The sequence below is a fragment of the Semicossyphus pulcher genome, unplaced genomic scaffold (assembly GCF_022749685.1).
Source record: "Semicossyphus pulcher isolate SPU_LCO1_2020_fin unplaced genomic scaffold, fSemPul1.0.p SCAF_9, whole genome shotgun sequence".
Taxonomy (NCBI): domain Eukaryota; kingdom Metazoa; phylum Chordata; class Actinopteri; order Labriformes; family Labridae; genus Semicossyphus; species Semicossyphus pulcher.
This window is the reverse complement of record NW_027211770.1, coordinates 6233234-6260810: the sequence shown is the minus strand read 5'-3', so window position 1 is coordinate 6260810 and position 27577 is coordinate 6233234. Positions and strand designations below refer to the sequence as shown.

The window sequence follows — 27577 nt, the reverse complement described above, 5'->3', positions numbered from 1 at the left end:
AACGCCGACCCAGTCGGCGGGGATGGCACGGTAATCCTAAAGTCAGAAAAGCATGCACTCTTCTTGTCATACACCAAACATATTCCACCACGACAAGCCGAACGAGTTGGTGGGAATAGTGTGGGGGTGCTCACTACGTGTCCAAACAAAACGAGCAGGCATTAGCTAGCCGCTAATGCTGCAAACATAAGGCACAGCACGCGAGTTTACTTCCGGGTTTGGAGAAAAAAAAGGAGGGGGGAAGCTTTTTGGCTGCCTGCCGACAAGCAGAGTCAGTATGGCAAGCAGCGAGGGACCTCCCTGCATGGGCTGTGGTGTGAAAATGCTCCTAGAGGATGGGCATGATTGTGTGCTCTGTTTAGGAGCTGAACATGCAGCAGGAAACAGACATGGAGGATCGAGAACAGCAGTCACCTCTCCTCCAAGAGATTATTAGCAGTGCGGCAGCAGCATTAAATATTAATATGCCCCCTCATGCTTTGATGACGAGGCTGGGGGTCAGCCCATAAGCCTTCAGGTGCCTCTTCTCTCCGATTTTGAGGAGGTAATGCTAAAGCAGTTTCAGATGACGTCAGCGACTGGTCGCTGGTCTGGGCTCTGTAACCGTTACCTCCAGTGGACCAGGCGTTGGCAGCCTTGGTGTCTCCATCTAATTCAGTTGTTGGGAAGAGTGGTTGCCCTAGCAAGAACTGCAAAAAGATGGTTGCCATGCTGACGAGGATGCATGCCGCAATGGCAGTACAGACTTGGCTGGCTAATACAGGGGCCATACTGACCCTTTACCAGCGTCACCTGACTCAGCAGCTGAAAGAGGGATGCGAGGCAGGATTGATAGCGGAGTTGCCATGGAGGGCCATGACAGGTCTCTGGGGAGTTAGGCGCCACCTATGGCTGTCACAGTCCATGCTGCAGCCAGAGGACAGGGCGTGCCCACTGAAGTTAACAGTAGAGCCATCTGCCATGTTTGGGTGTGATGCTGCTAGGATGCTTCAGCAGGCACAGGGCGCTCGTCGCTGTGCCCGTGAGGTATCAGGTGCCTAAAGGCAGAACCGGGCATGGCACCGGCCTCAGCCACACCAGCCAAAGCAACCCCAGCCTACCTGGAGTCAGGGGGATCTGAGGGGCCAGCTGGAGGCATCACGGCGGAGCAGGGCGAGACAGAATAGACGAGGGAGAGGTGGCCAAAGTTAGTGAGGGTGGAGGAGCTGGGAAGAAACACACCTTGCAGCTCAGTAGCGCCCAACTTTGCAGATTTTAAAAGCGGATAAATATAACGAAATTGAAATGAAATACATAAACATTTTTGAGCTCTCATCCACATGATCCATCAACTGACTTGTACTAAGCTAGCAATAATTCTTTGTTCTGGAAACAGAAGGTTGCCATGGAAGAACACAGTCCCTCTGCTCTGGTAATGTACCGAGGCTTGCGGCACATACAAAGTCATCAGGCATCAGAGCTCAGGGGCAAGCAAGTTTGATTTAATTTAATTTAAGTAGGACAAAAATTAATCAGATTCATTCCTCTGTTGCTCTTGAAACCCAATGGATAGCAGCCAGTTTCATCAAGCGACAACCTCCGGTTTTGAAAAATGAAGCTCAAAAGTGCAAAAAACCACAGTTCTGTTCTTCTTCTTCTTTCTTTATTCATAAAAACTGTACAGAGGGTGATTTTTATATAACTCACCCATTTTAATTGTACTAAGCCTTAAATTATAGGGGCATGGTTACTTGAGTGACAGGTGGATACTGCTGACTGCCTGCTAGACCTCAACACAGCCACGCAGTCAGTGATCTTAACTTCACAGCCATTTTTGCTGGAACCTTTTTGAGGATTTCTTTCATGCTTAAATTGGACAAATGATATGGCTGTTTGTGTGATTAATGGATCTATCTGGCCGTCCATGAGGTCTGTGCTCAAGCTTTATTGGTGAGTAAAATTCTAGTATTATAGTATTGATATTTTTGCACTTAAAAGCTGCTATACCGTGCTCACCATACTTGGCTTGTTAGCTCATTGTTAGTCGGTGCCTGGGAGTCAGGATTGTTGTTGTCTTTCCCTGGGAGGAATTACAGCGAACAGTAGTGATGAGAACACCAGTTATCTTAACGTACCAGGTACATGTTGTTTACCTAGGGCAGGCCCACTCTGTAAAACAAACTGAGACTAACTAGATGTAGAGTCAGGAATTGGAATTGGAATTAAACACAAGACACCTGTCACTGCAACCCAAGCAGCATTGCCACCTTCAACTAACCCAGGCTCTGTTCATGTGAGCTTCAGGTATTGACAACGCCGATACTACCTACTCTACCACATGGCCATTCAAGGCCACCGCAACCCAACCAGCATTGTCACCTTCAACAGCTTCTGCTGCCAAATCTGCACATCTAAGCTTTTTCCTTAATATGTTCCTTCACTGAGCCCTCCCAGGGCACCACCAGTTCTATAAGATAAACAATCCACTGACTTGCAGACCATACCATTATAACAACAACAGTTTTTCTCCCAAATTTACCTGCATCTCCCAATTATTAGCACCCTGTAGGTGGCCTGACTTGTGTCAAGCTTAACCAATGACCTTGTTTACACCTCTCACCCTTGTGGACAAAATTTAAAAAACCTGAAGATGTTCACATGATATTTGCATTCACATAAGGTGGGGAAGACGGCAAAGGGGCTGGATCCTTGCATGATCTTGCAAATCCAGCAGTCCACGAGTTCTCAGGATTTTGGCAAAAGTGCAGAAGCAGAGAGTACAGAGCAGAAGGAGGCTTTGCAATCCAAGATGAGGGCTATTGGCTAAAAGTATAGCATTGTCTACTGTATGAAAATCAAATCAAAAAATAATTATTTGGGAAATGTGTAGTCACCTAAGGATGCAAACTCAAGCTAAAAGTCCAAAGTGCAAAGTGTTCTGTTAATTATCTCGTCTCCCAGATTTGGAACCACTAGATGCAACACTATGAAATGTGTGGAGCAATGGTTGCTACATCAGCACCAACCAGCTGCACAAAATTATTTAAACAGCTGCATCAGAAGGCCTATATTTAACACAGAAGAATGCACCTCAGTCAAAACATTAACGTGAGGGACGCCACTTTTTCACTGTGTCATCTGCAGAGCAGGTTTGGAGACACTACTCCTGACACTCATGTGAGGAGTAGAGAGAGAGAGACATTATCCAGTAGTTTATTGATTAATGACAATCTTATACAGATGAAAAAAGAAAAATGCTTCAATGGTGGGTAAATAAACTTGGGCGGGCTTCCCAGATATTGTCTATGTGTGGGAAACACTGGCAATGCATCCTGAACTGCAAAATCCTTACCTGCTGAAGCGATGTCAATACGGCTCTATTCCGCTACAGATGTAAGGGACGTAATGATGTCAAACAAGACAAGTCCAAGGCAGATAGTGGCCTATTTTGTTAAAACAAGGGAATCACCATTCATTTTTCATCTCAACGATTAGAATCATCTCTTATGTGTCTCGATTTTCAAATGTCTCGTGAGGTACCGTTACGTCCCTACTAACCACTGCATTACCTTGCAGCCCCTCTTGCAACTTACTTTACTTATTTTTGTCAAGATATACTGAACAAGCACGAGATAAACCTTGGAAATATTGTTACAATAACAATGCTAAAACGTCACACAAACAAATTGTATATACAACAGATTACCAGTGCCTGCATCTCTCTTTGTCCCCCAGGGTGTTCACCCTTTTGTCACTGTTCATATTTACCCTACAGCTGACACACTCTGCAGCAATTATTAGGATGATTCATGAAGTGCAATCTGCTTGTGCTCTCAGCACTGTAATAGGTGATTTTAATCACCTTGTTTTCCAAAGAGTCCTTGAGCCGTTTCTATCAGCATGTCACTTGCCCTGCAAGCAATTATCAGAATCTGTTGGTATTTGTAATGACGCTGTCATGGGAACTTAAGGTAGGAGTCCCAGCCTGAATCACCAGATCTCAGCACAGTATACCTTTGAGACTGTGTTTTGGGTTCTACACTTATAACTGCCCCCTGACTTTAAGTATGCTCACGGCCTGAATTTGGGTGCAGGATTGTGCTATTAAAATAGCCACCCACATGTGTTTGAGCAGTGAATAGGGGAAGTGACTGCCTGACAATAGACCATTACTCAACTTAATGCAAATACAACCTTTATGGAGTTTTTCATTAATAAAACATGTCTAACATTAGTTACATTGGGGCAACACAACAGAAAGCAAAACATGTAATTTTAATTATGGGTCACAAAGTGTTTGTGCCCACCACTGATCCCTCCTGTGTAGAGCATTTAGGGAGGAATTCCCCCCGATATGAGATATAAAACATTTCAAACAGATAAACAAGAGAAAGAAGAGACTGTGATTGTACTCTTCTTGGTAGGTTTTATGGTCATCTGATTATACAATAGCATTTTTCTTTTTATATTTGAAGATTAATATTTAATTAAGAATAAAAGTCATAAAATCTGCTTGATTTGATGATTGATAAAGGTGTCCAGTGACCCAGAGTTTCTAGGTGTTGAAAGAATTTGGTAGAATGTATTTAATTCTACACATAACTAATGGAGCATAAATGACCTGATACTGAATTAGTTAAAGAGTTAATGGGGCAGGAGTGTATGCTGTGAAGAAGGGGTATAACAAATGGGGGTTAAAATTGAGTTTTAGGTAAGCAGCTATTTTTTTTAATATCCATACATTTGTTTGTTTATTGGCATTAAGCATTTCTACCCACAAGCTAAAACTCTTGTCCAGGCTAAGCTTTGCTATCGCTAACAGCATGAACTTCCACCTGATGAAACGTTGTACAGCAGATTTAGTCTTGTTCTGCTTTAATGTTAAGTAGTCAACGGAAAAGGAAAAAGAAATAAAACCCATCTCATCTGGGGGTCACCCCGCCTCACTGGTCACTTATTGGAGTGAATTGAGGAGTCTTTAATCAAACCAACACCCTGCAAGGTTTATTTACTAAATAGTAGATCAACGTTTCCTTTAAATGCATGATTATGACATAATGAGTGAAAAAAGCTGTAAGACAGTGGCACCGCATACCTGGTGCGTGTCGCTAGGTAACCCAGCATGCTTTGAGCAGTGAATCCGCTGCTTGAAATACACAATTAATAGCGGCTTATTTTCAGCCGTGTGAGTTTGCATACAGCGAGTAACAGATGAGTCCCTTCCTTTGTCTTCTAATAATCCATTTTAACACAGCATATCCAAGTCATTTTCTAAGCTCAAAAGTCTTATTTCTTCAACACTGTCAACAGTGATGTTTTCAGTTGTGATTATGAGTATTCAATATTTCTATCAAAGCATAACCATATAAAGGAAAGCAAAAACACATAGCCTAATCAGCAAAAACAATTAAAAAGCAATATACTAAGAGTTACATAAACCCCTTATCTGATTAACTCTTCAGAATCCTTCAACATTTGTCATAAAGTTGTTTAACCATATAGTCAGGAAGAGGCTGGCATTACCTGTCGGCAGAAAAATGGTCTATGTGTCCAACAACAAATACGTTGGCGTTAATCGAGGAGTCTTTTAAGTCAAACCCTACAAGGTTAATTTACTAAATAGTATATCGCAGTTTTCTTAAAATACATGATTATGACATAATGAGGGAGAATAGTGGTTTAGCGGCGCTTGCCTGGTGTGCCACACTAGGTAGCGTAGCATGTTTGGAGCAGGGAATCGTCTGCTTGCAATACACAATGGATGGGGGCGTATTTTCAGTCGTGTTTAGAGGGTCTGCACCGTCGCCCACGATATCAGAATGAACAGGTAAGTGGCTAGAGCGAGGGGAGTGCCACTGGGTTGGTTCAAAAAAATTTGAACCAATTGATGGAGAAACACAAGCTTGAGTATCATAAATTAGATTACTGAATGATTGGTTCACCAGTTAACCTTAATTCAGATTAATTTGAGAAAATGAGAACAATGATGTAAAAATGATCATTGCCTTTAAAGGAGAAGTTCAGTATTTTGAAACCTGGGCCCTATTTGTACAAATTTGTGTGTCGAAATAACTCAGGAACAGAAAGTTTTGGAATCGGTCCAGTAGATAGCTTCCGCCTTAGCTGCTGTACAGACTAGGACAACTGTTCCCGATCAAAGTTCGTGTGTGTTTGTTTTTTTATCACTGACCGGCTCAGATTGTTACCCCAGGTGTCCAACAACATTACCAACTCTTCCACCGTCCTGTTCAGGTGACTTCTCCCTGAGCGAGACTCATCAAAGTATGTCCACTAAAAAAGTCCTTGTTTTTGCCACTGACTGGCTCAGATTGCTCCGAGAACATTACGGAAATGATCCATACAAAGATAGTGATATTTTTTAAAGTGTAAGATCCTTTGTGTAAACGGAAACAATTTTACTAACTAATTGAAATGCATTTCTTTTACTAAGTTGCATAGAAAGGCACAACTGTTTCCCCTGAAACATAGCAGCTCATTTTTGGTTTCTGAGTCACACAGCTTCTCCCACAGTTGACCCACTGTAGTTGTAATTTAGCCCATTAATGAGCCAAGTAAAATATTTTTACTGGCAGAAGGCAACAGTAAACTGGCTAACGCTTTGACAACTTTTGTTTTACATGGATGAGACACAAATGAAAGATGTTTCTTCTGTGCTGTTCGGCAAAGAAAACTGTTTCCTTATCTAAATTGGTATTAGTCACAGGCCTGTTTCATCACGCCTTTCCCATGAACTCTCTACATCTTCAGATTGGCCGATTTTGAGTATATTATATTAAGCTTTTTAAACACATGATGTGCAACTTGATACTATTCTAGTAAAGATAAGCAAAGATGAACAGAATTCCAATACATAAATAGATGCAGGTGGATCACATGAAACAAACAGGCTGTGATTTATGGACTTAAAAAGAGCTTCCCTCTATAGAAGCAGGGCTTATTTGGAGACAACAGATGATCCTGGTTTCCTGTAGAGTAGGATAAAACCAGAGCCTTTGTTTCTGAATGTGCCCAGGGGCTGAGCGCTGCTGTGTGTCTGAAGTGTGAATAAAATGCCTATTTCTTGTGACACCATCCATGGTGGGGTTTAATTTTAGACCAATCACTGGCTCACCATGTGAAAACACCCCTGCAGCTGCTTATGCATATGTTTTTCTCTTTCCCTTTTGGTCTGTCTTGCTCCTGGTAGTTTACTGTCACTCTCCCCCGCTCTTATGCTGTATTATTTTGGATTATGATCTTGTGTTAACCCTGATTGTGTTCAGCCTTAACTACTTTAGTTTACTCCAGTAGACTCAAAAACAACTGGATTAGTGATCTGCTGCACTGGCTTGACTTGCAATTAAATAGAGACACAATTGATTATATTTCATAACAGGAATAAATGGAACCACAGTTATGACATGTTGTCTTTAAATAAATACAATTAAGTCATCCACAATCAACAGCTTCAGTATGTTTTTTCCCTCTGAAAGTAATGATGCTAAAAGTTTGATTTGGCACAAGCTCACAGTTCAGCCACTGTGTTCTCTCTTAACACAACTCCTTATCCAAGGATTAATAGCACTAAGGGTATTTTATAAACTACTCTAGCTGGGCACTGTTGACTTTCTGAAATATCCTAGTAACTCTGAGAGAATGCCTTAATATTGTAGTGCAAATAATTTAGAGACTGGTCCCCTTCAAAGTTGGTACACTTGTTGTGTAAAATGTTGAGAAATTATCCTTTCTAATGTAGGTATGATGACCAAGCAGCATACATACTCAAATACAGGACTAGAGGTCGGTCGATAGTGCATTTTTAAAGACCGATATAATAACAATAGTTTGTAGTAGGAAAAAGCCTATAGTGGATTAATCGGCCTCTATCTCCCTCCCCCACGAAAAAAAATTGAAACCCGATTTAAATCAACAATCTTTATCTTTATTACAAATCAAAGTCAAATGAATAACAAAAGAAAAAACACAAATCTGGAACAGAACATGAATCTCAAAGAGTAATGAATACCTAAATAAATAAAGTAAGCAGTAAAGAAAATATAATCTGGAAATGAATGTCAAACTCAAATCGTTGTGCCCACGTTGTGCCTTTCTTGGGGCTATCTCAGAAAAATAGTCCCATACAAGGACTCCGTTTCCTCCAGCTGCCATCTAATGTAAGAAACAAGAAAAATGTAAATCAATTCAATATATAGGCTATCAAATAGATAATGTATATAAATATAGATATATTACTTGATTATATACTTTTATATATTTAATATTTATTTAAATCTACATGAATGATTTAAGTTGCACTTTATTAAAGGTGCTATATGTAACTTTCAGAATATCCTCATTCCTAGCGACACGGTCGTCTGTTGAGGGAACTGCAGTCAACCTTCTTGTACGTGGTTGGCTGGACACTCGCACGCATGAACGAGCATCCAAGACACATGAAACTGAGCATGCTCAGTCTCGGAACTCACCGGCTCTGTTTACTTTTCACTGACGAGACATGTTCATTGACCGGTTTCATGTTGACCGGCATCATGTTGTCCAAAATCAACACTGTTTGTCATAATACCAAAGTTAATATAATGTTATTATCAAGTTATTTGTCAAGCTAGACTGACCAGACTGACATACACACTCGGGTAGTATTTTGGTTGTCATAATGTTAGCGAGCATGCTAAGGTTAGCAAACTAGCTCTAACATAACTACACTGCAAGGATCCGGCATTGTGCTTCGTAACCAAATGGCAAATTACGCCGGCGACCAGCAAATCACAAGCATCTCCATCATATCCATCTCCATTTCACAGCTTATGTTTTCAGGTGTTGCTCACTGTTGACTGTAGTGGTGGAGAATGAGCTCGCTGCAGAGATACTTGCGAACGCGTAGATACGTCACATCCTCTCGTTTCCTGGAAAAACCATCCCGAGTGCTTTACAGAAAAATCAGCCCACAGGTTGGAAGGGGCAATGGAGGAAGTTGGGGAAGGTCTCAATTTATGAATTCTTCTACTCCCTTCATTGACAATAAAAAATTATTTGATTGATGAATATATTAATCTTACATATAAATTGAAATGATACTGCAGTTGTTTTCTTAACGTTTGGTTTTTAGAACCTTTCTGATAAAGTAAAGTTTTACTAAAGTTACAAATGAATGGTTATCATCATCACGGAAGCTTTCTGGTGTATATTTGGGAGGAAAAAAAAGTGAACTGCCCCTTTATCGCCCCTGCGCCAGTGTCTTCAGCGATGGACGTGATATACGTCCCTGCCTGAGGCTGCACAGCCATCGGCCACTATCGGAGCCCAGATCCTCCGATGAGGATTGTTTGTAATAATTTCTATCTGGGCCGATTAATCAGCCAAAACAATAAATCGGTCGACCTTTTTACAGGACTTCCGGGTCTAAACCCGTAATGCCCAGTCTAGTGGTCACATGATGACCACGTTGATTCAAAATGACATAAAGTAAAATGCTTCTTTCAAGAACTTGATTTTCTTGTTGGACTGAGTATTTTTTGTGTTCATACACCTAGGTGAATGTAACCTTTATGGGAACCCCTTGTTGAAAGTCTAAAGGTGGCACTATTGAGCCAAATTGCTGCGCCAATTTTGGAGACCCATAAAGTATCAACATTTTCTCCACTTCTGATGTGCCTGCACTCTTTCATTTGTTACAACGCACGGAAAGGCCCTCAAAAATGCGATTAAAGTGACGGAAAATAATAATAAGAATTCCATCAAACACAATAGGGTCCTTGCACCCATTGGTGCTCGGGCCCTAATAAAGACCTAACCACCGTAACATCTTCACTGTTTACTAACCCTGTTTCCGGCGCGTTTTTGACGCAGTAGAAAAGAGACTGAAAGGAGTATACTCCACTGGCAATGGGAAAAGAGACACTCTGTATTTATTAGCGGGTTTTCCCGGGTCTGAAAACCTGCGTCAACATGCTTATTTTGTTGGGAAAGTGGTATCAGTGACCTTCTCCTTCTTGGACCTTACATCCTACATCTTGAACGTACTACCTCAAGCTAAGTAGCCCGTTCTTTTTGTTCCTTGCCTAAGTCAAGAACTGGACCCTTTTCGAGATCTTCTCCAGTCCTAGGATTCCCTTTTCACTTTCCATCATCTCCCATCCTCTTTTGCCTCTGTCTTTCACCTTCTTCCTCTTTCTGCAACATTCCATCCACTCGCCTTCGTTGCTTTGCATTCTCCCAACAATTTCCAGACTCCAAGCCTCATTGTCTGCTCTCTTCAGCTATTTTCTCTTACTATCCACCCTTTTATGTGTTATGTACCACCAAAACCATTCATCTTAAGTTTTCCCTTTAAACTCAGATTAAAACCCCCTGTAACCAGCTAACCATCCATCCTGTTTCTTCACCTCTACCTTCTGCCTCTTCATGTCCGTTCAAGCACCTTCTTAAAGTTTGCTTTGAAAATGCCTGAAAACAAATATAGCAACCATTACATTTCAAAACCCCCAACCTCTTAATGGCTGCCACTTCCCAATGCCAGATACCTCTGGGATGCCATTACCCAGCCAACATTTAGCAATGATCCCTCCCTTCTCATCCATCCACCCTCTTGTTCAGCCCTCCCTTCCTTCCGCATCTCTAGCGTAAGAACTCCCTGCTTCCCACTGGAGTCTATCTTCTACTTCTGCTAATGGCTGGCAACCAGAGCAGCAGTATCCTGATGGAGGTAAATTTTGGTCTCTATCTATTATGAGAGGCAACAAGGAAAGAAAGTAAGGTGAACTGGTTTTAACGGCTATCATTGTATACGGCGGGCAAGGAGGAAAAAGGAAGAGAGAGAGGGAGAGAGAGAGAGAGGGAGAGAGAGGACGGTGTGGTAGAGGGAGGATAAGGGCAGGAGGGTAGAAGCCAAGCGAGAGGGAGAGAGAGAAAGAGAAAAGAGAGAAAGTGGTCCGGCGCTCACAGCACATATTGCTGGCTGGCTGGCTGGCTCCCTCACTGTTGACGAATGAGCTGTCTACCCACAGGGCTGGGAAACGGCAGCTTGTGACAAGCTGGGGAGAGAGGAACATGAATGTAATGCGTACCTTACCTCGCTTGCTTTCAGATACCGGTCAGAAGAAGACTCCAGAGAAGAAGGATGGGAGACGCATGTCGTTCCAGAGACCCAAAGGGACCATTGAATATTCTGTGAGTAACGTGCGAGCAACCCTGCTCTATCTGTGTTAATGATGTTACTTATTTTAGACGCTATTCTGCATCCCTACTGCTGCTGCTTCTGTGTGTGCCTGCCGCTGTTGGTTTCTTCAGCTATTACGAGCTCATATAATATGCGAGATGTAGCAGTTCTGTTTGTGTGTAGCGAAGGCACAGTGTCTGACCATGCATTGTAGATTATTAGTGGGGAGAGAAGCATTTTGTGGATATTACCAGTGTAACAAGTGTACCTCATTCTCAGTGTGGTTACATAAAGAGGACAGAGTGTTTGCGTTCACAGACATCCGGGTTAGCTGATAGAAAGCTTATGGTAACAATGTATCTGTTGGTAAAGCCTCCCTGTGCGCCCGCACAGCTCCATTTTGCATGTATATGAAGAAGAGAGGAATAACAGCTCTTTCTTCCTGCATCATAGCAGAACAGAATAACAGGATATGTATTTGTATCTATCTGCCTATATGTGATTTGTTATCTGTGCCTTGATAAGGAGCATTCCACCACAGAGCTTGCTGTGCTCGCAAATGACCTTCCAACTGCGTTGTCATTTCTATTGATTTAAGCTGTTGTGAAGGAGAAGAAGATGGGGGAATGAGACGATTGAGAGCGGGAAGGTGAGGGGGAAGAGGGACAACGCTTTGGTTCCCTTGTGTGCGCTGAAAATGGAGCCCGTCTCTGTTATGCCTGGTTGTGTTCTTCAAATGACCCTCAAATCCAGCTGCAGTCAGACTGCTTTTCATCGCCTCGCTCCCTGGCAACAGTAAGGAATGGGATTGCAGTTGCTCAGCTCTTTCTCTCTCCCTGTCTGCCTAAAGAAAGAAAAAAATGACGGGAAGGAAGAAGGAAAAGGAAAATGGTGTGAGGGGAGGGAGAGCAGGGCTTTTGGCTTTTCACTAACCTTCTCAGCCACTCCTTTGAAACTCCTCTATTTTGGTTCTCCCTTTTTGGGTTGATTGTTCTGCCGTCAGGTTTCCCCGGCTGCAACTCCCAGTTCCAGGGGCTACTGTAGATTTGACTTTGATCGGCTCCCTCTCTGCAACTCCAGCACCTCAGTAACACTGATACCACCTCCAACCTCTATGTCATCTGAGACTTGCTGATTGACAAGGCCCATGTTTATCTTGCACTGGCCCTTTAACAGGATCAGAGCCAAAAACACTGTTATGGCCCTGATATCAGCTAAAGAGCCCCAACAAGTAACAATAAGGACAGAAATACTTATTGAAAAGAAAAATAGGAGAGATTTACTGTTTCATCTGGGATAAAAGATTTGTACCTGATTCACAGCCACCCCACCCCCACCCCCACCCCCACCCCAACACCACCACTAGATTGCTCCTAGTGTGATTGAAGGATAGAGCACTGCAAATGATTGTGTCTTGTAACCTGACATGCTGCAGCAGCATGTAGCTTTAAGGCATGAATCCACAGAGATTGTTCAAGGAGGTATCACCAAGCCTCTCTTGCACTGTGAGAGACACATGTCGTCAGTGTCTGAGCGATCGAGAAGCAATTTTATCTAAAATTCATCTCCTGCGCTGGAGATACGGCAGGCAATGTTTCCTTATTTCACTCCTCAGCAAACAACTTTATGATCAATCTTCTGGCACTGACAGGAAAATTGAGGGTGTCCTCTAATGCCGCCTTATCAATTAAATCTTGGTCTCCCTCTCCTTCACCCCTGTACCTCAGACACAAGCTTCTTTCTTTATCCCTTTTGCATTTAGAAATATCCCGAACAGCTGCAACCAATCTGCCTTGACACTGATAATGCCGTTTCATTCAGCTAAGTCCAGCTATTGCCTAACCTTCATCCAATTAACAAGTGTTAAGGGTCTGTAGGAACATCAGAGCTGGGGAGACATAAAGCAAGGAGTGAGCCACACAGGGGTGCTTCTCTTCATACTGATGGCGAGTCAGCGTAAAAAAAAGATTAAGAACTGAGAGAGTGAAAGCCACACTCTGAAAATGTTCAGGCCCACTAACATGGTATCATTATGAACATAGATGCTTTGTATGGGATTTTCCCTGAGTTTAGCTTTGGCCACTATTTTTATGGGTCAGGAAAACATTGCCCTGTCTATAGGAAGACAGTGTAACTGATCTTGTGACATGGGTGCATGACTAAAAAGAAGTCACATGAGGCAAGAAACCAGATCAGTCAGATTATAAGGCAGGTTGAAAGAATATTATAGGTTAGGTCGAGGGATTCAGAGGTGCTGACAACAAACAAAATGACAACAACCCCAGTTCCAGGCACTTATTTACTGCTTGCTAGAAAATAAAGCAATTCTCTGAGTAGGGACTAAAAACTACTCACAAACAAAACTAAAGTTTTGAGCCAGCTGACATTGGGCTAGGGGCAGGGTACACCCTGAACAGGTCACTAGTCAGTCAGAGCTGGCATATAGTAACAGAAAACCATTCAGAATCGCATTCACACCTACAGGTAATTAAGGATTGCCTATTAACATACCTATCATGTATTTGCACTGTGGGAGGAAGCTTGAATACCCAGAGAGAACCTATCACTATCACTAATCGTGTGAAATATCTCAGAATTTACTGTATAGACTTGCACAACATTTTCTAAAGAAATGAATGGTTCCCAGGGGATGAATGCTACTATATAACTTTGATGATCCCCGACAGTTCCTCTAGGGCCAGCGTAGAGACCACATGTGTGTTTATGTGTAAGATGTTGCAACAATTCTAAGACGAATTACCATGTCATCAAGCTGTAACCTCCAGGGCTGAGAAAATGATCCACAGTAGCCACTCGGAAGTGCTAAAACTAGTGGCTGGCTCGTGTGGCTGGCTCTGAATCAATCCCCTTAAGGTACTAAATTAAAATGCCCAACTTTAAACAGCCTGGTACGACAAACTGTTTTCGTCTCAATAGCCAATTTTCTGCTCATAACACCTTGACAAGAAATTTATTTTGAAAACTTTGAAAAGTTATGCATAATTAAGGCCGTGGTCGTCTTAAGAGACAGGTCCATGCCGTTAGCTGTGTTTTGGTCAAATGGAGAAATATCGGTCAAAAATTATGGCTTTCTGTACAGTTGTAAGAAGCTTATGCCCTATCTCAGGGGTCTCAAACTCAAGCCCTGATACAATTATATCCGGCCCGCGAGAGAATATCATGTGTATCATAACTGGCCTGCCGCACACTGCTGATACTACAAATCCCAGAATGCCCAGCAAACAGCGGGTGCGCCAATCACAACCTGCAGCACTGGCTGTGTGAGTTGGCATTTCTGTGCGACGTAACAGCATCTCACTCCGCTAAACCTCTTAAGGAACGGGACCGTCATAGACATGTATGATGCAGTGAGAGCTTAACAAGCCAAGCTGCGCCTGTAGGGGACTCAGATGCAGCAAGGAAAGTTGGGTCACATTTCATGTTGCCAGACAATGACAAAAACCAGGTCTCAACCGCATTTTGCTGATAAACTGGGCGGACCTGGCAGAGTTCACATGGCTATTTGCCAACTTTGAGCTCAAAATTTTAACTGTTCAGTAATCCGTTAGTAGTTGACGTGGAAAGAGCACCTTTTAAGGTGCGTTCCACTTGTATTCAGAAGTCAGAATTTCCGAGAGCCCATTCGGAAATTTTAAATGGAACGCCCCCTGAGGTCGGATTTCCGACTCGGAAAGTCGGAGGAACCTCACCAATCCCGACCTCATATCTCCGTGCATCAACAGTAACTGAAAGCTGTAGTATTAACTGTTTATTATCACGTCTGTCATATTTGTGTCTCATTAAATCAGCTGTACTCACAGTCCAACTTCTATCCGTGGACATGTTGTTATGGTGTTTGTATGCGCAAAATACAGCATAATGCGTTGTTATCCACTGGTATTGCTAACATTGGCTGGAAATTAATGACAACCCTCGTCTTAGTCCCAGTTTGTAATTTCGGGCCCCTCTCTGATTGAGTTTGAGACCCCTAGTCAGTGAAAGGCTGGTATTATGTCACTTATATTTTAGAGCTAACAAGGTAGGCATTGGTGTTTGCGCTCACCCTCCCTTAGCTTGTTCAGTGTCATGAAATGATCTATTTGTGTCTGTTTGCCTGTATAATGAATCTAAATTACTTTTATAAAGCTAACATATTCAAATTATTTGTGGCCTTTATTAAGGTAAAACTCATGTAGAACGACAGGGCTGGCTGGAACAGCCCAGCTGAATCCGCAGCAGACACACAGTTGACATGCACCCAGCTGCTCAATTGCAGTAAAGCAGGTTTTGCGACATCACGATAGAGACGAAATAGAAAAACACATATGATACATTTCATTTCGTTTTGACGAGATGTATCGCCATGTCGCCCAGCCCTATTCTACAAAACTCCTTTATTCACATAGCAAATACTAAGTGTTGTTGAAAAAACAACTATAAACAATAGCAAGGGTATGATATAAATAACCAAATTGAAGAAGTCCAAAAAATTATGCATCTGAAAAAGCATTAAATTCCGTTAGATATGAAGAAGGTCAAGGCTGATAATGTCAGAGCGCAGCTCTCAGTGTTAATTTGAAAGGCTTTCTGCTATGCTGACGAGAAGCTCGTGGATATTAGAAGACTTGCAGACATAAGAGAGGTCATATGCCAAGGGTCAAATGTGTGCGCAGAATCTTATTTCTGTACCATCCTGGCAATCAGTCATTCTGATTGCATTAATCAAATCAAAATCAAATCAAATCAAATTTTATTTGTATAGCGTCAAATCATAACCAGAGTTATCTCGAGACACTTTACAGAAAGAGCAGGTCTAGACCGACTCTTTGTTCTGTTATTTAAAGAGAGGCCCAACATGAATCACCATGAGTAGCACTTAGCAATATTTGGCACATTGGCAGAAAAACTTCCTTTTAACAGGCAGAAACCTCGAGCAGAACCAGACTCATGTTGAACAGCCATCTGCCTCGACTGGATGGGCCGAAAATGGGATAGAAGGAGATGCAGGATAGAGACAGGCAAAGAGAGCAACAACAACATATGTCCTTGTTACAACAGCAACATATGTCCTTGTTACAACAGCAACATATGTCCTTGTCACATGAACAACAACAGGTAATACATACTTATGGTTACAATGCCAATAATAGTGGTACACTAGAAGATTAGCAAAAAATAAATTAGCGTGAGAAGCAGAGTAATGATAAAGGCTGTAGTAATCGTAATTGTAACAGTTTAAGTAAGCAGGTCTACTATTCGCCAGATAAACACACACAGAGACAGAGAGAGAGAGAGAGAGGGAGAGGAGCTTAAATCTATAGCAGCATAACTCTGGGCTGGTCCAAGCCTGAGCCAGCCCTAACTATAAGCTTTATCACAGAGGAAAGTTTGAACTCTTAAAAGAAGAGGGGGTGTCTGCCTCCCGGACCTTGACTGGTAGATTGTTCCAGAGGAGGGGGGCCTGGTAATTGAAGGCTCTACCTCCCACACTACTCTTAGAGACTTTAGGTACCACAAGCAGGCCTGCATCCTGGGAGCGCAATGTTCTAGAGGGGTAATATGGCACTATGAGCTCTTTAAGATATGATGGTGCCTGACCATTAAGAGCTTTGTAAGTAAGAAGAAGGATTTTAAATTCTATTCTAGATTTTACAGGAAGCCAGTGCAGAGAGGCTAATACAGGAGAGATGTGATCTCTCTTCCTAGTTCTTGTCAGCACACGTGCTGCAGCATAGGAAATTAGGGATTGAAGCAAAAAGAGCTGTTGTCCTCAGTTCTTGGAACACAGGGCGAGAACAGCTTGAAGTTTAATGCTGGAGCAATGTTTATTGTCGAGGTCTTCAGCACAGGCAAGGCCCACACAAGCTCTGGGCCTTCTCGCGTGGCAAAACTTAAGAAGTATAGAAAAGTGTAAGAAGCCCGGACGCAGGTTGTGGCGCTCGTCAGCTGCCTGGTCGAAGAGGATGCAGGAACGGCAAAGGATGAAAAAGAAATGAGAGGAGAAAAACAAGAGGAGAAACAAGAGCGCGATCTTGACCACTCTTTCTTACTCATTAAACTATTTCTTCCTAAACTAAAAGTAGTTAATCTCATCTATATAACCCCCCATATTCGATACCTCTGGACTCTCAGCTGCGTGTAGACTCCAAACATCGCTGGGGTTATGATACACAGAATGAGATTAAATAAACAGTTCATGAGAGTAATAGATAATTCAACAATAAACATATCATGGTGAACAGACATTTATATGTGAATGTATCTGTGGATATGTGTGTGCATATATATGTGCGTGTGTTTACAGACTATTAAACAAAATAAATGAGCCACTGTGATAACTCAACATTTTCTCTGTCCCGGGTTAACTCTGTTTCACCCAAGCGGCAACCTCCGGTGTTGAAAAATTAAGCCAATGCGGAAGAGCAAATAACTGCAGTTCCTCGAGTGGCCACTTGAGGCTGGCTCCAGAAAACAAGGAATAACATTACAGCAGATGGGAAAGTGCCAATTTTTACAGCTGAAATAAACATGTTTACAGCCTGGTACAAAAAACAGTTTTGTTATAAATAGCTAATTTTATTGTTCAAGAATACTGAGTGGGGTGTGAATTTTATTATAACACACTCACTTGAATTCTATGAAGCCTTAAATTATAGGGGCCGGCTCACTTGATTGACAGGTGGATCCTGCTGGCTGTCTGCTAGACGTCAACACAGACACAGACACTGAGCTTGACTTCACTTGTTTGTGTTGTTGGAGCCTTTTGGGGATTTTTTCATTCAAAGTTTTGACAAATAATCTCTCTGTGGGATTTATGGAACTTTACGGCTGTGCAAGAAGTCTGAGCTCCAGCTTTTCGGTGAGTTAAATGCTATTGTTATTGTATTGATATATTTTTAGCACTAAGTAGCAGGTATACTCTTTACTATACTATATATATACTATATACTATTATGTAACATTTATTTATTTATTTAAATCGTTGGCCATTATATAGTATATAGAGTCAGGAGTTGTTGGCTTTTCCCTGGAGAGATTATGGCGGACTGTAGTGATGAGAAGATCGGTTATTTTACGTTTCCTGGTATCTGTTGGCTCGCTGCTCTCTCACCGGGCGAGCGAGCAGCGAGTCCGCTACTTCGCTACGTCTTTACTCTGATAACTTAACACCTGCAGTCAGTCACCGTCACAAACAGAATCTCCTCCTGGCTAATTAAACTAGCTCATTCATTATGTATACAGTCTATGGCTAACAACCGCTAGCTACGCTGAAGAGTATACAGCCTAGCTTCATAGCCGTAGCTGGCTGATTCATGCGGCCTGCCCATAGGCCTCAGCCATAGGCTTCAGCTCGTTCACGCTCCACCTCTTTGCCTGCCTCTGGATTAGCCGGCACTTGCATTTCCAATATGGCGACCCCCAGCGCTGACGAAATTGGGTCTTCAAAACTCTTCTTTAGAAACCAAGGGGTCAATGAGACTTTGTCCATTATCTATACAGTCGATGGTTTCACCCCTCCCTTCTCCCCTCTGTGTGAGGGAGAGGGAGCATTATTGGACAGCAGAGACCTTCACACACTCCTGCATGTCATATCAGGAGTTTGGGGTGCAAGTTCTCTCTTGCTGTGTCACAGTCCTTTAATGAAGCATTTGGTAAATAATCATACACATATTATTCTAAATGCAAATATATAAAATAAAGCCACAATCAACTCAGTTCATTTGAGTGTGTCCTAAAATGTACATCCTGTCTCTGTGGAATGCTGAATGACTTCCACATCAGTCCGTAGAAATGATTTGATCCAGAGCATGCCAATTAGACAATGACCCTGTGGAAAATATCAAATGTGAAGTGATTACCACTTTCATGTAGCCAATTATCCAGAACCAAGAGCAAGTTAAATTTGGGGATTTTTTAACATTATTTATTTATTAATTCATTAAATTATTTATGTAGTAAACATGCATGGCAAAGTGCTTCTCTACACTCTGCAAAGGATGTTTTTGTTTTGTGGAAGTCCCAGATGATGCTAGTAGATATTAAACAATTGACGGAATATGTGTTATACTTTCAGTACTTGTGACGTAATGATACTAGGGCTGCACCTAACAATCATTTTTTTATCGATTAATCAAACAACATTTTTTTCGATGAATCGATTAATCTAACTACTAACTCTTTGTGCCAAAAGGTAATGTCGGCCCTTTCCGCCAGCTACCACCCGATTATATTTCAGACCTGTGGAAAACACTGAATAGTAGCTCCAATAAAAAGCAAATGTGGTCACACATTAGAAGTATTAAGCGACAAATATAGATCGTATATTAAAAAAAAGAACTGATATTTTTAATAACTTTTTCCCTCTTCAGCTAGCCTGTCTCTGTAAATCTCTGTAAAACTGTGGCTCAGTGGTAGAGTCGGTTGTTGGAAGGTTGACTGCTATAGTCGCATGTCCTTGGGCAAGACATTGTACCTTCAGTGTATGAATGTCCATAGATCCTGATTGAAGATTGGCACTTAGGCCTTTATCATCAGTGTGTAAATGTGAGTGTGAAAGGGTGTATGACATTTAGTAGAGCCAAACCGATTTATCGGTCAACCGATTCTATTGGCCGGTATTAGCATTTCACAGATATATCGGTATCGGCCTATATTTCCTCTGATATGCTCCGATATTAATGACTTTAATTTTTGCAGTGCTGTGAGAGAAAGTCATTACACCTCCCGACAAGCAGAGGGCGCAGGCATAATTTTGACATGAGAGCTATGCTCTCAGTCATACAGCAAGAAATGTAACAGCCACCTCACTCGTGGTTACAACTATAAACCAGCACAAAAATGACACTTACCAACATATGCAGAACATATGTTCTGAACAGACACATTCAAATAACTAACAAACTCAGTCAGCACTAGGCGGCAGGCATGATGGGAAATGAGGACGTCCCTATCGCTGAGTGCGTGTCACAGCTGAGCAGAGCAGCACACACAGTAAGGAAAGAATTATCTTTCCCATACAGAAAGAAACGTGAACAACAAACTCATGTTAAAATCACAGTAATCAGCCAAAGAAATTTGCTTTCAGAACGCTGCTATTTCTACCCTCTCGAATATAAACTGCACGGACGAGATCCTGTGTGTACAGTCTGGCTCTCAGTTAGTTTGAAGTTCGATAATAACGAAGGTACAGAAGCTTTAAGCTTTATTGTCTGCTAGTTTCACAGCGGTTACGCTCTAAACAACAAGCTTACACGTCTACACCTCCGTATTACTCTGCAGGAAGATACAGGGTTTTGTTTTAATAAGCCATCGTCGCGCTGCTGCCAGGTGTGTGCGTCTGTCTACTCCACCCTCAGCACACCTGCAGCTCCTAACAGCAGCGAGGCACATGCGCGTTGACTGATCTCATTGTCAGAACAGCAAATGAAGACGTTTTGTGAAGTCCCTTTCACGTCTCATAAAGATGTTAAAGTTACGATGTTACGGTGCTACAGACAGACAGAGAGCAGAGCAGAGAGACAGCCATATCACCGTGATGCTACGTGTTGACTGGGTGCCGACCTGCGGACTGTTGGCTGAGCTCCAGACCGCTGCCCCGCGACAGACAGTCCATAGATCGTCCAACATGTCCCAAACAGAGCAGAATAATAAGAATAGAAACACAGACGAAGGGCAGATCCTCTGCAGATACAGACACCAGCTCACACTTCTCCTGGATTATGATGTTGATTAAGAGGGAATATTTAATATGGAAAATCCTGCTCATTAAGCCTTTTATTGCCATTATTAACAGTATCAGTCTGTCAGATGAGCTGGTCTGTGCTTAGTGACTTTTATCTTCAGCAGCACGTGTGAAGGTGGGAAATTAAAAAAAAGAAAATCATTTATTGTTCCCTCTTTTTGTGGTTTTGTGTTATACTCACTTCTATTTATTTTGGTGCTATTTAAGCTGCTACAGAAACACTTTTCAGATTTGGAATTCTATTCTTGTAATTTCTTGTAATTTCAGATACATTTTGAACGTGAATATATCTGTTAATTATAACTATATTTTACCTTCAATAAACACGGTTAACGATATCAGAATTTTTTTACTGCTTAATATCGGAATCGGCATCGGCCCCAAAAATCCAGTATCTGTTGGGCTCTAACATTTAGTAGGAAAGCACTTTTCTAGTCCTAGGACCATCTAAATCACTGGTTTAGCTATTAATTAATTCTTTCTAAAAGAATTGCAATGCATAAAAATAACGACTATGACATTAGTGGACACCCCTGTCATATGGTTTTAGATAATGAGAAAGTATTGGATCAATATCCACTAGGAGTGTAATGGATCTAAACATCCATGGTTCCAGATTGTTTCGCGGTTTTGAGTCACGGATTGGATCATTTTTCTTCTTATATAAACTGGACCCCGACCGGCATAATCAATTTATTTCGCTCCACTGTGTCCTTAACACGCAGAAAAAAACACAGGTTACTGTACGATACACTCCCGATCCCACTCGCCAACAGAAAAGAAAATGAAAAGAGGCATGCTGTGTACATTTACGCACAAAGCACAGCATTAATAATTTAAGTCTCCAGACGGACAGGATCTGATGTTTATTCAAGTTCTGCATGCTGACCATCAAAGACAGGTCGGCTTTAAATGTTAATTTACTTATTGTTGCTGCTGGATCACATGGCTGTATTCTCGTGCGTAATGGAGACTGGACAGTGTATTAATATCTGTGGGCACGATTGTCGGTGCCACAGGTAGTTATGTTTGAGTATGGTAATTAATTAATTTACCTCCTAGTTACATGTGTGTGAGTGCGTCTCGGTTTCTGCTGTATTATAGAGAGCATGCGTCTGAATGAGCGCGCAGTATGGAGAGCTTTGTGTCGGTCTCGGTAGTTTTTGGCCCGTGTGCGGCAGGAGCAGGAATCTCCTGAGGTGAAGCACGTGTGTGTGGAGGAGAGCTTATCCACTTCTTCCTGCACTTCTCAGCAGATCGGTAACAAACCGAAAGCAGTATCATGATTTAAGGAGACATGGGACACAGAAGCTTGCAGTGTGTCTCTTAAATAACGTTTACTAAGTAGAAGCGCTGCTGTGCGTCCCCGTGTGAGTGTCAAGCAGACTCGTGTTGTAAACTCACCCATGTGTGTCCATAATGCGCTCTCTAAATAGCAAACACAGATTGCGCCATAGATTTTAGACTTTAGACCAGGTCTTTGTTGGTCTGAGGCGTGGTCGCTTTCTGCGTCCTCGCGATGGCAACGCGCCACCCGTTTGCCTAACCACACATTTTACAACCAACACGGCCATGGGCGCTAATGGTGCCACAAGATGACTTGCTATTTACACAACGTGGGCGCTGGGCATGAAAATGACGACTACGCTGGGTGGAAGATGGCAATGACACTTGCGCTGTGCGCTTTGGCTCTTTGCGCCGGGTGGACGATAGGGCCCGTATAGTGTAAGAACGCTTTGAGTTGTCTGAAGACAAGAAGAAAAGCACAGTCCATTTACCATTTACAACGATTCACGATGCATCTCCATACATCTCAAAGTATGGGATCCCCAGTTGTCTTAATTACAATGAAGAGACATTGCTACTATTTCAATATTACTCATTTTTCATTTCATTCATCTTCATTTCATTTAATCTTTCCTTATATGCAAATATATTTAACAGGGGACACAAAATAAATACTAGAAAAACACACACAAAAAAAAAAATTATATATATATACAGTATATATAAACACAATAAACCTGTGGCAACCCCCCATAGGTCTCCATATACAGTACACAGGGTTGGGAGGGTTACTTTAAAAATGTATTCCGATACAGTTACTAATTACCTAAAGTAATGTAACTGATTACTTTCAGTTACTTTGTGATTACTTCAATACTAAATCTGCAAACAGACAAGAGAAAAGACATTTCAATTCTTTTGTAATGCACGAATGCCCGTTTAAATTAATAACAGTGATTATGCGCATTTAAATGTACTTTGTTCAGTATTGTATTCACACTACTTCACATTCAAATGTAAAGTAAACTGCCATAAACTTATTCCAGTATGGGGCTTGTGTTTTTACCCACACCATCCTGGCCGCAGCCATCACCATGGTCACAAACTATTTTTAAGTAGTGGTTGTAGAAGGCGACAGGTGACATTTTTAAAACGAATTCTGCGCAGCCAACATTAGAGGTTGGTCTTACCTGTAAATGTTTCTTTAAATTAGATGTGGAGTCCTGGGATAATTACAGCCGGAAGGCATAACTTGCTTACTTACTAACTTAGTAGTTTATTTTTATATATCTTATACTTTATTTCAGCTTATTTTGTTCTCTTTTCTATAAATCTCCTACATACAACATTTTTCTTCTTGCATGCATTGACTATCCCCTTGGTAATCCATGGCTTCTCCACATACTGATCCTTCCTATGTTTTTTAAAAGGACAATTTTTTTCATATAACATAATTAATGTGGACATAAAGGCCTCATAGGCATTGCTGGGATCTTAATTTGCACAAACTTCACTCCAATTCTGTGCCTAGGTCCTAGGTCCACCTTGAGGGCAGTGATACCCGATACCGGACTGTAGGTCGTTTAGTACCGGGCCGCGAAGCCCAACAGATGTCTGTGACATTCCAAATTCATACGTGGAGTCAGAGCAGTCAGGGCTGTGTGAAGTGTGCAATAACTTTGATCTTCAAGCCTGATGCCCCTCTAAAGCTCTGTGTTTATCAGTGAAATATATGAACTACACAGCATACGGACAAATGGCAGCCTGTGGTTTGATTGATTGATTGATTCTTTAATGACCACACAGCCAGGCTGGTGGAATTTGTTTTCAGTACAGCTTGGTAAAGGTTCCAACATTAAACATTAAACATATAATACAGATATACATACAGACAAACACATTTCACGCATAAGGGCCCTGCTTAATCCTCAGCGTTCAGAGTTCAGAATGTTTATTGCAGTGGGAATTAAACTGTTTTTGAAGCGGGTTGTTTTGGAGGCAATTGTCCTGTAGCGCCTCCCAGAGGGCAGTAGCTGGAAGACATAGTGTGCAGGGTGAGTGGGATCAGAGATGATCTTGCGGGCTCTGCCCAGTGTCTGTTTGTGGTGGAGTGATCCAATGGATGGTAGGGGTGAGCCAGTAATTTTGGATGCTCTGTTAATGATGCGCTGCAGTTTCTTCCGGGAGATTGTGTCGAGACTGCCGAACCAGACTGTAATGGATGAAGTGAGGATGCTTTGGACGATGGCTGTGTAGAAGCGGAGGAGGAGATGAAACCTTACTCTGAACTTCTTGAGCTGTCGCAGATGGCAAAGTCTTTTTAAAGTTAAAGTTTATACTTTAACTGCGCGCAGAAATCCAGACGGATCCCAACGTTATTGATTCAGGTATGAGCATCAAAACACACACAGGTCAGCGTCATATCTGCTCCTCTCCTAACGTCTGTCTCCTCCTCCGCGCGCGGCATGATAACTCTGATAAACTGCGCGTGGATCACCTCCGGCTCATCTCAATCACAGCGTGTGAAAACGTATTTCATGCTTTATAAAGAGTTTTCATGGAAATACGGGACCGATCGCAACCCTAGTAAGTCAGGGGCAGAGCCTGAGAAACACACACAGATCATGTCATCACTTCGCTGCATGATAATAAACTGCTCACTGCTAGGATCACACTATGGATCATCTGTCTCTGACCCGCGCGGTCCCCCTCGTTGGCTCACCCCGCCCCCGCCCCCCAAAGAAGGGGAGACAAAAAATTGAAGGATGAAAGGATGCCACTGAATGCTGTCCTTTTTCTCAACCAACTTGCACTGAGCACATGGGAGGGGTCGAGACCCAGAAAAAGAACCGCAAGGTTTAACTCCTGGCTGTTTAGTCTGGTCAAAAGGTCAATCCAAAATATTGTCTGTGTGTAAGTCTTTGTGTAAGCATAAGTAATCTAAACTACAATCAATACCTAACTAAACAGACATTACAACAATACAACTGAGTAACAAATCAAATCAATAACATTACAATACAGTAAACATTACTGCTTAGCCGGTACTGTGAGATGTTCTAGCTTTGCCCAGATGTTACGTTACCAGACCGTTGATGGAAAGCTATTGTGCTGTGCTGTATTGCAGCTTGTTAGGCTGATGATCCTGTTGCTCAACCGGGCTGGGGGAGCAGTGGTTTTGGTGAAGAAAGTTGCAGTCCTTTCTGCAACTGGTCCTTCCTTGCTCTGTTGTTCCTTACTCAATAAGTTAGCTGGCAGACTCTTTCCGCTGCTGCTAAACTATGGTTACTAGTTCGTGCTGAGTAAACCAGGAGTATTTTCAGCAGGATCTCGCATCGCTGCTGAGGCCTTGCTCTGTCAGCAAGCCAATGAGAGCTGTTGAATTGGAGGAACCTGCTGCAGCAGCTCCGACCTTATTTGAGTTTATGTGTTTCTTTGAGCTTCTGAGCCAAGAATAATCTTCCGGTTCTACAGACCTGATCAGGGGGAGGGGTTTTCACATGAACGTGTGAAAACCTAGAGGTTGCTGGGAGTTTGAGTTTTGAGTTCAGCTGCCATTTTGAAGAGTCAGTTAAAGAGTCACACAAATGAACACATTCCAATATTGGAGATGCAGTGAATCCCAACAGTGTTCTATGACGTACCAGTTTAAATGTGTTAGCTCTGTGTTTATTTGTAGTCCCCAGAAATGTCTGAAAGATTGCAAAAACAAGAAGGTGGTCACTTAAGTCATTTATAAGAAGTCCACCTACTATATTACATTCAATTTGATTTGTGAATATGTTGTCTATCATTGTAGTCTGTTGTTATTCTACTTGGTTTTATAATTAAAGGAAAAAGGCTGCTGCTACACATTGTATGAATAAAGTCTGTTGTTCTTTTGTGTCCATACGGGTTCAACAAATCAATTTTGAAATCACCACATACTATTTGCACCTTTTTATTATTTAAATTAATAAATATACACAGCTTATGATTATATTTATATATATATATATGAGTTTTCCATATCAAATTCAATAGTTAGACAGTCTAATATGTTATCTATAATTTTAGACACATAATTAACCTGGCTACATCTTAAACCTGTGTCTACATACAAGGCAACTCCTCCCCCTTTTGTATTGATCCTATTCATTGTAAATAACTCATATCCTTCCAGTCTAATATCATGGATTTTCTCATGTCAAGCCATGTCTCAGGTATATGGATTTCTCAATTTGATTCGATTCCGTTTCACAGGGTCCCGTTTCGATTTCGACTATAAGAAGTTACATCATGTAATTTTTATTAAACATGACCAACACACAGCAGTCAGCACAATATTAACAAATTTATGAATTAGACAGTTTATTTACTTTTTTTCCAGTTTCAGATATTTAGTCTGTACATCTGGCTCATGGTTTAATTAAACGAACTGGGGTTCAACTTGCGCGAGATTTGGCAACGAGATATCATAGCGCGAAGAACAAAGCCACACGAGAGTTACAGGGAAAGGCATACTGAATAACAACATGCCAAAAAACACAGTCGCGGCCAAAGCCAGCACTAACAGAGAGTATAAATAACGGCAGTGCAAAACTAACTGATATATTCATGGACGCACACACGATAAAAAGAGTCCGTCGGGAGCGATCACTGATGTCTCTGTAGTAGCTGCAGTAAACAAGTCCAGGCATGTCTCCCTCACTGCCGTGTTTCGAGGGGATGCGCTAAGTCGTGCTGTGTTCAGGAGCGCTCAGAAATGCGAGGGATCAGACACGTTTTTACATATTTTTAAAGATCGATCTCGGGATTAATGAATCGATATTGGGTCAATAAAATGAGAATCAATTCGAATCGGAAAAATCGATTTTTTTAACCCAGCCCTATACTGTATGTTGAAATCTGTTTTTGGTAGATTTGGTTAAATGCAAATGTGTTTCGGAGACATACAGTAGATGTGTAAATGTGTTTCCAACATAAAAGTTTATAAAGGATGAACTATGTAATTTATTTTACTGTGTTATGTAAAATACAGAACTCTCACAGTCTTTTTCAACAGTATGTTTTTCTGTTGACATTAAAAGAAAAAAGCCTTGGAAGGATGAAGAGTGATCAAAAAAAGTGAGCGGTTGTGGCTCAAGTGGTAGAGTCAGGTTGTCTCTCAAATGAAAGGTTAGCAGATTGATTCCTGGCTGCTGCAGTCTACATGTTGAAGTGTTGAAAAAATGCTGTAAACTAAGAATGCTTTCAATGTTTTTCATCTGCTGCACTATGTTTCCTTGAAAGACCACTGCGTCTACGATCATCAACGTCGCCCGTTTCTTTGTGCTTCTTCTAAAGAGCTTGAACAGCACATCTTGAAACCCCAGTGTGCTTTGACATCTTTGTCTGGGAGAGACCTTGCTGAT

At 41.8% G+C, this 27577-nt stretch overlaps 1 protein-coding gene across 5 annotated transcripts in view; it reads left to right on the top strand.

Annotated features, from left to right (window-relative positions):
- Positions 1-27577, top strand: part of oxr1a (oxidation resistance 1a) — a 179707-nt gene that overhangs the window by 114458 nt on the left and 37672 nt on the right. For 4 of the 5 annotated variants that reach the window (XM_069655581.1, XM_069655583.1, XM_069655582.1 and 1 more), the window contains one exon: positions 11084-11166. In XM_069655581.1, coding sequence (XP_069511682.1) covers positions 11084-11166 — 83 coding nt within the window. Of the gene's footprint in view, positions 1-10646; positions 10703-11083; positions 11167-27577 lie in introns of those variants that run through there. The other variant, XM_069655584.1, reaches the window with a different exon arrangement.